The sequence below is a fragment of the Salvia hispanica genome, chromosome 1 (assembly GCF_029641045.1).
Source record: "Salvia hispanica isolate PSC_SH4W2 chromosome 1, Shi_PSC_v1, whole genome shotgun sequence".
NCBI lineage: Eukaryota > Viridiplantae > Streptophyta > Magnoliopsida > Lamiales > Lamiaceae > Salvia > Salvia hispanica.
The window spans coordinates 38,296,548-38,310,799 of record NC_142692.1 but is presented as its reverse complement, the minus strand read 5'-3'; the positions used below and the strand labels follow the sequence as shown (position 1 = coordinate 38,310,799).

At 39.0% G+C, this 14,252-nt stretch overlaps 1 protein-coding gene across 1 annotated transcript; it reads right to left on the bottom strand.

Moving 5' to 3' along the window:
• Window positions 1-3,920: 3,920 nt before the first annotated feature.
• Window positions 3,921-11,674, bottom strand: LOC148933751 (uncharacterized). Its single transcript, XM_089061296.1, has 2 exons — window positions 10,778-11,674; window positions 3,921-4,235 (listed from the first exon to the last, which is right to left on the bottom strand). Exons 1-2 carry the CDS (start codon window positions 11,672-11,674, stop codon window positions 3,921-3,923), a joined length of 1,212 nt encoding a protein of 403 aa, XP_088917422.1.
• Window positions 11,675-14,252: the final 2,578 nt, after the last annotated feature.

Sequence of the window (14,252 nt, the reverse complement as noted above, 5' to 3'; positions counted from 1 at the left end):
TTAATACTCCCTCCGTCTCAAGATAAGCGAGTAGTATTATAAGTGAGTCATTTTTTTTTGTAAAAAACATCTGTCAGTCACACCTCGACCCTTATGACGTGTGCCCTTTCCATAAATAAATTCAAATTTTAAAATAAGCAATCCACATGTCAAGTAAATAAAACACACATATTATATAATTTCAAAAACCTACATTTATCAAGTACATGTTTCAGAAACATGAGACCCTCTCACCACTCTATATATTGTACATTTATCTACATGCAAAAATGATGAGGAGGAGAAGGTTGCCAAAACGTGCCAACCGCCAAACCTGATAACACATGCAGTTTTCTACGACTCACGGCAACCAATAACTTCACTAATATCTTATTCCTGAAAAATAATAGTGGTTTATATGAGCCACAACTCAGTGTATATAAACCTAATCTTTAATTTCACACACAAATATCAAACATATTTTTTTCACCAAAATATATCACCAGAACTAATAAATATCATAAACAATTTAATATTCATACGCATATGCCTCTCCTTTCTTTTTATTATTCTGTGACTAATCAAGCCTGGTATCTGCCCGGGATTTCCATTGTATACAACCCGAAGGTCCCTTTTAATTATTTGACCTTTCCACGAAGGTCCCTCTTTGCATATTTTCTTTAACCTGTAGGTCTATTATCATTGAATATGATCCGTAGGTCTATTTCCATTATCATTGATATCAGACCCATGTCAAGATTATCATATATCATCTTTAATCCCATAATTCAAGTAATTACATATAAAAACAAAAGCACCACTCACATATCCATATCATATTCTACCATTAATATCAAATAACACATAACTATTTTAATCTCGCATCATATAATTCAAATATTCCCTCAAATTTAACACATAGCAATCAATCACATAAAATATGTAAAATTGAAAGCGTGATTTATACACACCCGATTAAAACATATAATCTAATCAAGTTCTCCTAGTAAGTTTATCCATGCGAGAGCGGCAATTCTATTTCATTTTAGTGCATAACTGTACATAAAATTTTTACTTTCTGATCTAAGTCTACAACTCTACTTTTTTTTTTTTTTTTTTTTTTTCTGTTTTATTTTTCTTTTCTTTTTTTCCTTAAGCTAACTGTCATCTCTTGTTGATATATAATGTCGGCTTAACATGGTTACTCACCTTACTCATTTTTAAAGAAAGACAATATGTAAAACTTGAAACGTGTTATCCATAATACTTGCTACTGCGTAACTATTATATACTAGTATCACCCAGCGTGTGATACACGACCCATTTTCTTTTATTTAAATTTATTTTATGCTGTAAAATGATTTTATAAATTCATAAAAATATCATTGTATGAAATCTGAAATCATAAATATTATTATTTCAAGTTCTAAAATCACAAATTTATAATAGCAATTTATTGTACCAATAAAAACTCATAAAACCAAAATAAGTTTATGAACAAAAAATTGCACCCAAATCACATATCATTTAAATCACTTTTAGATTTATACTACAAAAGATCAATCACAAAAACATGCCAATAAAAATAATATATAAATATATATTAAAATATAGTCAAATCGATCAAAATCATCAATAAAAATACAACAAAATAGCATGGAATATACAATCGATATCAATATGCATGCAAATTAGATCAACCATGATCAACCATTAAGAGTAGCAGTATTAAAAGAAAAATATCTTCATAATTTGACGACTATATAAATCTCAAAGTTAATAGATTAGTGGGTAGTTAATCATGAAAAAAATGAAGAGTCATAGTATTAATATTTCATTTAGGTATAACACAATATTTAAATTTAATAATATAGTAAGTATATTAAAAAATCTTCTTATTTTATCAATGCCATTTATATAATGCAATTCAAAAAAATGTTTTCCACTTTAAGATTAAAATGCACTTTAACATTTTCTCGATTAAAAGAATACTAACCATTGAAAATGGAATATTAACCATTGAAAATGGATTCACAAATATGCAGTAATTGAACAATGAAACTTTCAATTTATATTGATTTCCAAAAATCATTTCACTTCCCCTCTTCCTACCATTTGCTTCCCAATTAAGACAATAACAAAAAGAAAAAAAATCACTTCTCCATATTTATAGGGCGTGTTCAGGTTTTTGAATATAATCAGTTTTGGTGCTATTTCGGGTAGATTTCATCCGTTCATTTTTATGGAATTAATTTTGATCGGCCCGAATATATTGCCAAAGCCCGCACTGTTCCTATTTGATTTACCAAAATTCAATTCTCCGTGTGGAGCTGGTATTTGAAAACTGGAGTGAGCTGTAAAGTCATAAATCAGTGCAAGATTACTTTTATACCCCCGAACTTAATTTCCCACCTTCCAGCTTCACTTTCCCAAAATGCTAGTTTCATCCGAACCCTCTCATTTCCTCTGTGCGGCTGGAATTTTTGGGCGGCACACTCAAAATACCAATTCGTCGTGACTTTTGACGCGGAGCTTTTTTGGGCAGGCGACGGAATCGGTTACACAAATAGTCTCCCGATTAGTTCACAGGTGTGTTTCAAATCGGTTACACCATTTCAGAGACCAGACAAATAAATTACCTCAAGTCGAATTAAAATAACATCGAAATGCAATCTAAACGCACTCGACACAACGTTAAACTTAACATCCAAACTCAAAATAATATTCAATATTGCAAAATAATTCATCAGAATCAGTTGTCCGTTCTTCTTCTTAACCGAAGAAATGATTCTTTACTACCTCCACAACCCAGGAAGGGGAATTTCACCCCTTTCACCAATTGCTTACACTATTCACTTCGTATCCAATGAGTTCTGAAATCAGACTTCACTTCCCTCCCCAATTTGTAGGAAGTCGAAAATTCGAATTTTGCAACAAAACGCGCCTAATTTTTCTGGTGCCTGCTGTAAATTTTCGTTTGGAGATTGAAGGGGGGTTTTTTGGGAAGACACTAAAAAATTTGGGTATTTTTGGGAACACACTCATAAAAAGGGAATAAATAAATATATCATAAATGCAAATATGAGTTTATTTCTGGCTCCTCGAACACGCGAGTTGATTTAAGAATATGTGGGCCCAACCTTATACAAATAGTGAAGGAATTTAATCAATAGGTTTGGAACGAAGAAACCTGAACACGCCCATAATTTGTAGAATCTCCACTTTGTCTTCTTTTTTTCCTACAAAGTATTCACAAATAGGATAGGAAAGTCCTCTTCCTTCTTTATTGCTTACGCAAATTATTGAAATTCCAAAGCTATCTCCTACTTTCATGTGTACATGACAATTCTTCCATCGCAAAAATATCCTACTCAAGTATTGAAAAATACATATTAATGATCAAATATTATTTTTTTGTGTATCACTTAATATAGGTGTAATGTGAGTGACAATAGATACATAAAAATAATAAATAAATTGTGTAAAGATGAAGAATATATTATGCATGATTCGAGTTAGGATGTTACTATTTTCAGCCCTCTTACTGATAAAATATTGAGATAAAATTTTCGAACCATGCACAAATGGTACTTTAGCTATTACTATAATAGTACAAAAACGAACAATAATGAAATAAACACAAATTTTTGATACATTACGTAAAATAAAAGAAATAAGACCAACTAACATAACAAAGCATGAAACATAACTCTCAGTGCTTGCAACCTCCAAAGCTGCACTTGAAACATAATAGGAATTCACACACATACGTCTCATACACACACCTGCAGATGCTGCTTTCTGAGCATGGCATTCTCTTGAAGCAAATGAGCTACTTCTAACTCTAACTCATTTGTATAAGTCTGCACGTAATTTCTTGCAATATTACTTTTAAATTTCACAAAGATTATATTTTTTTTAAAGTAGTATGAGTATAAAATTCAAGAGAGAGAGAGAGGCTTTCCACTTTCCTGCTTTCTAGCTCTGGAGCGAGCAGCAGACTCGCGGTTCTTGATCATGCGCTTGTGGTGGCGGTCGTCGGCGGAAGTGGTGTCGAAATCTGGGAACCTCTTCTTGCTGGCGGCGGCGGTGGTGAGGTTGAGATCGGAGGGGGCGAGGGGTATATCTTTCAAGACTTGTTCCATGGATGTGGGGTCAGAAGAAGATGTCCCGATTTCGAGCACAATTTCACTCGCCACGTTTCGATCGATATTTGGTGCAATGGCCACCATGTTGTAGTAAACCATGACGGGCAACTGCATAAAATTAATATACCTTGCACCACAAAATTGTAATGGAATGACAGTTACAAAAGAGGTGAAGAGGCAAAGACTCCCCATGACCTACTCACGTCCCACATTTAATTTTACATAAATTAATCAAAGCCGTGTTTTTCATTAATATTACATCCCAAAACTCCCCTTGTCCCACGTTTAATTTTAAATAAATTAACTAAAGCCATTTTTTTTCATTAATATTACAAAATTTTTATAATGGCAATCTTGTGAATATTCCCAAAACTCTTCTTTTATATATTTATAGATATTCATTTGATTAGTAACATACAATAAACATTAAAAGAATTCCCAACAATTATACATTTTAACTCGTTGAATACAGTATACATATATATATGCTTTACGAAAAATTATTTTATACACGTATAGATGGAGTGCGTTAAAATGACAACACCTCTTAAAATAACACCATACCACCATTCCTAGTCAATCATTTGTACACGTGGACGAATAATAAGCTGCCATGTGGCAATAAAAAAATGCTCAAGTGTAAAAATCTCGGTCAGCAATATATAACACTGTATACAACAATTTTTTCTCGGTCAGCAATATCCAACACGCTATACAACAATCTATATAGATTGCTGTGTAACGTTTATAATATTGCTGTGTAGCGTTTAAATATTGCTGGATATGTGGTGTCACGGTATCAATTTAAGAGGTGTTGTCATTTTAACACAAACCTGTACAGATATACTCAACTTATATTTCAATATAATCCCAAGAGCATCAATTAAATATATATAAATATAGGCAAGCAGTGTCATATTCTAATGCTTATAGCACCCTAATCCAAAATCAAGATCAAATCTCCACCCTTATATTTTAAAATGAGTGGATAAGATTAAATCTTACGAATCTCAATAAATAGTAGACAAAATATCAACAAAAGGGTAATATCATCATTATGTTATCATATGATAATTTTCGTGAATGTTTTTTTATATCAACGTAGTGTATTACAAATATCAACAATATGACATTAGAATATCAACACTAGTACAAGAAAATATCAACAGATATTTATTGAGATTTTTACATGGTTTTATTGAGATTTTTACATGGTTTCATTAAGATTTTTTGATGTATTTGTTGATAAAAATCTAGTTATCAACATTTACGAAAACTAAAATAAAAAATATTAAATTTCATCATCCGAACGTCGTCAGAACATGCAATTGAGATCTCGTTGGAATCCTTATAAAATTATCTTTAATTTGATATAATTTTTGCAAAAAAATAATTTAAATCGAGAGAGTTACGTAAATTTAAAGTTTTAAGATGATTTTAATGAGAGGGAATTAACATTAATACCCTCTAATTTTATTTATTAATTTTCTTAATTAATAATATAATCCATGTGACATTATTTCAACCACTAGATCTTCTAATCTAATGGCTAAGATTTAGTCTTAGTTTGGGATTGCTAATTAGTTAGCAATTGATTACTCCTCTAGGCAAGCAATCGATTTTTCATAAACTACATTAACCAAGCACAACTATTAAATAATACCCTTCATAATACCAAGGAATATGATTAAAATAAGTATGTGTTTAAATCCAGAAATGCAGCCCAAATCTTAGCCTTAGGATTAAATTATCTAATGGTCAATAATTAACCAAAAATACGGAAGGTCATAATTAAGCAGTTTTAGGTCATATTATAAGATTTGAGTTTAATGTCATGTTAAGATCATTTTAGGTCATACATGGTTAGTATGACCTAAAAATACATTAACCATGACCTAAAAATGCCCTACGTATGATATTGTTTTGCGTTTCTGTATTTAAATCCAGTTTTGCATAGATCAAAACCCCATAATACCCATTTATAAAATCTACAACTTACATACTCCCATGAACACATATACGTAAATAAACATACGCACACTTATTAATTATTCACTATTTAAATTAGGGGTGTCGAAACGGATAGCGGGTATCGGGAAACCCTCGACCCGACCCGCTACCCGCCGGGTAGCGGGTACCCACTATCCGACGACAATGGAAAACGGGGCGGGATCGGGTAGTTTGATTTAAAAATTTTCGGGTATGGGTATACCCGCTACCCGCGCGGGTATACCCGTTAAACCTGATAATGCCCCGACAATACACTTTATTTCCAATTATTTATCCGCTGCCAAATGAAGGATTGCGAGATTGGTGAAAGTGAAACTTTTATTAGTCTAGTGTCCTTAGATTAGAGATTTAAAATATTTAGACTTTTAGTTGAAGTTATTTATATTTAGACATTTGATGAAAGTGAATTATTTTTGGTTTTATATTAAATTTTTGAATGGTGTTTTAATTTTAGACATGCTTGATGTTTCTATCATAGTATTTGCTTATTTGAAATTTGGATTTGCATTATATTTCATACGTAGTCATATTATATATATTTAAGAGATGAGAAATCACTATATTTGTGTATAATAGTTGGAAATTTTGCTAAAAAATACAACAAAGTAAAAAAAATACAAATCTAAAATCATAGGGTAAACAATACCAAAATTCATTCTAGAATTTCAAACATGTACATAAAATTATTGTATTAGGTGATTAGCATTGATGATAAGTGAAAACTAAAAGCATAATACCATTGAATAATATAATACACAATTCAAATTATGCCTGTGGGTTTGGGTACCTGCAACTGCGGGTTTGGGATACCCGATGCGGGTATGTGGTTACCCGTTTAACTATTCGGGTCGGGATTGGGTAGTATAATATTGAAGTTTTCGGGTACGGGTACCCGCAAAATTGGGTTTGGGTACCCGCGGGTACCCGTTTCGACACCCCTAATTTAAATACACCTACACACATTTCTATATATATATATATATATATATAATTATATGCAATTAACATTATTGAAGTGCGGGGTCTCTAGGTTCTCTGTCCTAGATGGTTTCGCATATGGAATTGGAGTGTATCCAACTGATCAGGAAGAGATTCCCGACCCAGCTGAGTCGTTGATACGACGACCTAGACCCGACTTCAAACAAATTTCCTCAACCCACTTCTACTGGCTAGTATAATGGAGGTAAGGGTCGAATCCCACGAGGATGGACACGTTTAGATAACTGCGGTGACTTTCCTGGGTGTTGTGGTTAGCTACCACGCTTGGGTTGAGATTTTACCTAGACAGGAAACAAAGGTGGTACTCTACTGACTAGTAGGCGGAAAAATAACAGACATGTGGGAGTGTTCGTGAGAATGGGGGACAAGGTGTATCAGAGACATATGGAAAGTGGACAGTTACTAAAAGAGGAAATTTAGGTAACAAGGTGTATCTGATGGCTGAGGCTTTCTGACAGATCTGGGCAGTACATCTGAAAAGTAGGGAACAAAAGTAAAAGTAACTTAAAAGTAAAAGTGGTTCAAACTAAAGTTGATTTTGACGTTTTCTTCTTCACCAAGTATTGACAGAATTTAGATAAACACAAACACCATGACTGAACTTCAGATTCACGAATTCAAACTCAAGATCCATCGATTAAAATGCTTAAACTTGAATTAAACGGTAGACTGCAACTTTACTTCTACTGGCTGACATGCAAGGTGATAATCACAGCGCAGAAAAGAAACTCATGCACGCAAATTTGACTAACTTAGCTACAACTTCAAATCAACAACTCCCGAATAGAAAACACTTAGAAATTGAAAGCAATAACTAAATCTAACTTCCCTAGGCAGAATGAAGCAAACTCAAACCAAAGTGACATGCGAAATAGAAACTTCATAACGTAAATGTTGGAAAATAACAAAGTACTTCAAAAGAGCAACAACGATGAGTGTTTGCAAAATAACTAACGATGAAAACAAGTAAACTTTAACTAAGAAAGCGATTAAGATTGTTTTTGCCACTCCGGGCGATGATACTACTATACTACTACGATAACTGGCTGGAAAGGCGAACTGATGACTTCTCCGGCAGACTCTTGGACGTCAAGTGACCATGGCTGTGGCGAGGAACGAGAGGTAGGATAATGCTGAAGGATGGATCTTCTAGAGAGAATTCTACTAAGTGATTGTCAAACTCCGAACTCTACTTGGCTTTTCCGCGTGTATCCCCTTCTCTCTCTCCAAAATGGCTTCTTTTATAGGGAGGCTTGCCCTTGCTTTTAGGATAGACTTCTCCCGCATTTTGACCTTTTTGCCCTTGTAAAATAATCATCCCAGCTATCCTCCTTCTCCATCTCGAGCCTTTTCTCTGGCATGCATTCTGGTCAGTATCGCACCCTTCTAGTGCCCTTTTCGCTTGCGTCACACGAATCGTCACCTACTGACTTGGATCCTTCAATCCTGCACACTTAAGCAACTGTTTTGCAGATAATACATGTATTTCACGACATACTGACCAGTAACCAAGGCTTAGAATACGACTTATCAAACTGCTCACACTTACCACATGCTTGTCCTCAAGCGTGAAGACAAACAAAAAGAAATAAGTCGAATTCGAGCCTGGTTACTCCCCCTGACCGACTCTACCTAGCTAGACTCAAGACTCTGACGCAAAAGAAAAGAAAACACTAACGACACAAACACATACACATATAGTTAACTTAAACACATAGAACAGGCTATATTTTCAACCACCCTTCTCCTCGAGATCAGGTGCAATCCGGCCTTAGGCAGCCTTGAACTTCCGCCGCCCCCCTTTTCTTCCCCAGTCAGTATATCTGCTTGTCACGATCACCCAATCCTAGGCCAAACACTGGGTTCACTCAGTCACCAACTCCTCACAGGGGATGTTAGGACTGTTTTCTCTCAATGCTAAACCACAGATGTTTCGGACTCAGATCTCACATGCAGCTCCCGAAGGTCTTTAAGGCTTGTAATGGGGCTAGTGGCTTGTAGCGTTTGGGGTAGTTGTCCCTAAGGCTCTAGGTTCAAAAACTAACTATTTACTTTGATGAGGGAGAACTGTGTGCACTCGGGCTTCTGGCTAGGGCTTCTTCTTCGGCCGGACAATTTCTGACATTGGCTTCCAACTGGTCAGTAGCTTCTTCGTGGCTTCGCTACCCTTATTCCTTCTTCTCCTTTCTCTTTGGTGGTCAAGTATCTGCGACCATTTTCTTCAATTTTTCTTTCTGTGGCTTCGCCACCCTTATTCCTTCTTCTATTTTTTGGATCTGGAAACTTCAGATCGATTTTCTGCTTCTTTCTATGCTTTTCTATTCTTCAGCTGGTTCCTTTTTGTATGTCCTCCTGGTCAGTTGCCTCCTTGCCTCATGCCTTGCACGCACACAGTTCCAGTGGCTGATGGTTTATTTCGGGGTATAAATCAGGCTAGAAAGTGGGGTTCTAAGGGTAGGGTTTTTTTTTTTTTTTTTTTTTTTTTTTTTTTTTTTATGGGGGGGGGGGGGGGGGTTTCCTACTGCCTTCAGGTTTTGCTACACGCGGTCACCTTGCCCTAGACATCATGTGGTAGCCTCTTTTTTTTTTTTCAGTATTTAGTGGAAAGTGGTTCCACCTTAGGCCTTTAACTCACCTTTTAAGAGGGCTTTCGTGTCTGACCTAAGGGTTGGGTTTTTCCTTCATACTCGCATCATCTATACTGACTAGGGGTTACTGGAGGGGGTGGTTTCCATTTTCCGGCATGTCTTATCTCCCTCAATTCCCCTCACCGTCAGTTCGAGGCAGTTGAGTTTTAAGCCCATTCATAAAACATAACACATAATTCCTAGACCTAACAAACCCTAAAAAGAAACTAACATGTACTGACTCAAGTAACACATATATACATGTCATACTGGCCATTAGCTCCCCCCTCTCACTTCACAAGTGTCTGCCCCAGATATGGGCTGTGAAGTGAAAAGTGGGAAGTGGCTAGTATGACGGACACACACTTATAACAAACACATATTATATCTAAAACTTCTCACACTTAGACTATGCAATAGGCTAAGTGGGAGATTTTCAGATATAAACATAGATGCACGAAACAGAACAACATATTTACAAACGTGAAATATAAACATATAAACTCCTCACACTTAGACTACGTAGTAGGCTAAGTGTGAGGTAACATGCTCACGACTAAACACAAAGAAAAACATTATAACATATGCACCAAAGAAAGACATAATAACAAAATAAAAGAGACACTAAAAAAATTAAAAAGAAAAACTAACTGGTCAGTAGGGGTGATTCGATCAGATGTTCCTCCTGCTCCTTCTTGGGGCAGGGTTCTGTGCAGGTGGGTCCGTTGGTTTTTCCTCAGCAGGTCTGGTTTGGTTGTCGTCATCCTTCTCTTGCTCATCATCTTCCTCTTCCTCAGGTCCGGTGGTTCCAGCATCTTGTCCTCCATGTCCGCTTGGTCCAGCTTCATTGCTTGCTTTTCCTCTTGCCAACTCCTTTAGTACGCTCTCCATCAGTGCTGTCAGTTTCGCCATCTCCGCCCGCGATTGTCTGTTCTCCTCAGCCAGCTCAGTCACTGCCCGCTCCAGATGCTCTTGCCTCAGCCTCTGCGCTTGGTCGATCGGGGCAGCTTGCACCTCCTGGCCTTGTTGTGCCCTTCCCCCAGGGGCTTCTCCCATTGGGTAGAACTGGGGTACTCCTTCTCTATAATATACCACGTTGGTCCGGACAAAGAAGGGTACATCAAATAGGCCAGGAGCGTCGACCATGTACATTGGAGACAAGTCCTCTGCCTCCATTATGATTATGTTGTTGCGCACAAAGGCTCCCAAGATGTTGCAGAGAGACAAGTTTCTGGCTGGGTAGGTGGCTATTAGATGGCATTGGTAGGCTGTCCAAAATCCCAAGTGTAGTTTTCTTCCACGCTTAGCACACCACACTAGGTACAATTCTGTCATGGACGTTCTAGCGGCTGAGTTACTCTGCCCCAGCAAGTTGTAGCCTAAGTAGAGCTGCACCAACCGTAGCATGGAATTGTTGAAGTGGGTGGATCTGGATTTTGTGGAGGCGAACTGGCCAGCATTGGGGTGGGTTAACTCCTCCCAGGCTTCCTGGGGCTCAAATTCTATATGACGCCTCGGTACCCCCCTCTCACGGCTTCTCCAGTCCGGCCCTATAGCCTCCTCCAGGCTACACATTCCCAATCTGACAGTCCACTCTATCAAACTCATCGACAGTTCACCACCGAATATCCTAAAGGAGATTGACACCTCGTCTAGGTTTGTGGTTACTTGGAACCTAAATGTGGTGAAAAACTCCTTCGCTAATCTCACGGATATCTGTGGGTCCCTATTATCTAACAGCCACTCAAAGCCCAATGCCTCTATACTGGCCAAGAAAGAATCACGAACAGACAACTCATCCAAAGAGGGTATATGGAGTACCTTTCCGCACTTGACTTGCTTGCTACTGTCATCCTTGTCGTCAAATGCATCTTGAAGCTTTTGGGTGTCGAAGTGCTTCATGTCCTCCATAAGCTCATCGGTGAGCGTTACCCTCCACCGCCGGTATACAATCCTCTCTACCGGAGGGTGGACTAGTTCAAAGTGGTTGTCTGGGAGCTGCTGCTCGTGATAGTCTTCTCCTTCCAGAGAGATATCACTCTCTGAGTCAGAATCCTCGCTGGAAGTGTAGTCCGTGTCGCTTGATCTCTCTTTCTCTTCTAGCTCTCTGATCACTATGCTTGCATTGGCAGTGCGCTGCTTCTTCTTTACTTGTTTCTTCTTGACAGGGGCTTTCCCCTTCCTCTTCCTTTCTTGAATGTACTTAGTCTCTTCGACATCCATTGCCTCTGCTTCCTCGTCGGCTTGTGTTGAAATGTCCTCCTGGGCGGTAGGCTCGGCCACCATGCGGGTACTAGTATCACTCCTTGCTGCCTCCTCCCGACCTACTGACTCTGATGCGAGGTCCAAACCCTCAGCCACCTTGTCAGTATTTTCCTCCTGGTCAGTCGGCGTTGTTGATACTGTCCCTGTTGCCAATTGGGTGTCCTCCTGGATAGCATTCGAGGGCTCCTCCCCAGGTTTTGTAGGAGTAGTCTTCTCGGCATCACTCGAAATCTCCACTGCATCTGCGGCGGTGTTTGCTCCTGCCTTGTTGGACGTCCACTTTCCCAAACATCTCTGTGACACTCTTTGGGGTTTCTGCCTTTCCGCCTTGGGGTCGTTTTTGAACACTAGCCTCCTCTTTACTGGTTTGGGTTTAGTCACCACTGAGGCTTCCTCTTGAGGTGTTTCTGGGTCTCGTCTCTCCTCTTCAAGTTGTTCGGCTCTTTTCGATTGTTCGTCTGTCTTCTCCTCTACTGACTGGTGGGCTACCCCTTCCGACCTTTCCGCTTTCTTTGTTGCTTCCTCCTTCCCTACTGCCTGGGATGCGAGGTCCAGTACCTCAGCCACCCCTTCAGGGTTTACCACGATTCGATCCCCTTTACCCAAAACCGCTTGAAATTCTTCCTCTGTCATTATCCCTTGCTTCCTGGCCGTTTCGTTCAGATCTATCTCCTCCTTCGCTACATCGATAGCTGCCTCAGTGGCCCTAATCTCCTCTGCTTCATCCTTCTTGCTCTCGCTTGCCTTCCCTCCACCTTCCTTATCTTCCGTTTCTCCCCAGTTGGGATCTTGATAGGCGGAAAGAGGGCTGACGTCCAGCGGCTCTGTTTGGTGTGTGAGAGAAGGGTAGGAGGGTTCTGCTTGTGCAGCAATTGTTGGGGAAATATTTTCGGACGTCGGAATTAAGGTCTTTGGGGTGGTGGTGGGTGGATTTTCTGTGGTTATGGCTGGGGTAGGGTTTGATGTCGCCGGCACTCCTCCGGTTAAGCCAAATCCGGCTAGGGTTGCTGCCCAGTCTCTGTTGGGGTCCTGTTGGCTTAGAAACGCCGCCAATGCGTCTAAAGGAACCATCGCCGGAGTTTGTGTCGTCGGCGGTGGTTGTGCTTGTTGTGGGCTTGGCGGCCTTGATTCGGCTGCTGTCTGGGGTTCAGACGAGGCCCCGCCGGCGGTAGATGCTCGGTTGACGGTTGCTTTCTTCTTTGCCATGGCTGTGCCGGTGTGGTTTGCGGTAGTTTCTGCAGTGGGTGGTGGTTTTTCGGAGTGGGGGTGGTGGTTGTGAGAGAGAGAGTGCAGGTAAGGGTTTGTAAAGTGAAGGGGAGTAGGCGGTCGGGTGTTTTATAGAGGGGTGGGCAGTTGAGGGTTTTGACCGGTTGTAGGCGGTCGCTCGGTTGAGACGCTTCATGTGGGAGGCGGTTGTGCTTGCTGACAGCCGATTGGACGTTGCTTGTCACGTCCTTGCCTCACGCGCCTCCCAGCCTCTGCACTCGCCTGCAAAGCTGCAACACAGCCAAAATTCAAACTTTACTCAACTCCCTCTTCTCAATTAGCTAGAAATAGAAAAAGTAGATAAATGGCTCTTTAATATAATTCAGAGTTTCACCCAAGTGGCATTCTCGTGGTCAGTACGAACTCCGAATTAATATTTAAGATCCGAAAAAAATCTTTTTGTTGTTTTTCTTTCTTGACTTAAATTAAAATAACAAATATTTACAATATTTACATCCTTACTAAGGGTATTTGAAGTTTTACCCGGTCAGTAAGTACAATACTATGCTGCTGACCAAGTGAAACTTCAAACCCCTTTCCTACTGGTCATTTAGATGCTTTTAAAGTGTAGTGGAATTTCTTCCACTACACACACTTCTTCATTTTCCCTATATATTTTTAATCTATGTCCATTAATGACAAAAGGTTCAGAGTTAGGGATACTCCCTGAAATCTCGACCGCTCCATTAGCACGTAATGCAGTGATAATATAAGGTCCTGCCCATTTTGATTTGAGCTTCCCAGGCATCAGCTTCAATCTTGACTGGAAGAGTAGTACTTTCTGGCCAACTTGGAGATCTTTGGTTCTTAGATTTTTGTCGTGCCACATCTTTGTTTTCTCCTTGTACCACATGGCTGAGTCGAATGACTCCAATCTGAGCTCTTCCAGCTCCTGCAGTTGCAGCTTCCTTTCCTCTTCACAGGCCTTAGCATCCACATTAACCTGTTGTACTGCCCA

Bases quoted from the DNA above. Each gene is read 5' to 3' on its own strand.
- LOC148933751 (XM_089061296.1), bottom strand. From the start codon at position 11,674: ATGGAGGACATGAAGCACTTCGACACCCAAAAGCTTCAAGATGCATTT. The intron at 4,236-10,777 runs GTGCAAGCTGCC...AATTTTATGCAG, and splicing joins GGGCACAACAAGGCCAGGAG to TTGCCCGTCATGGTTTACTA.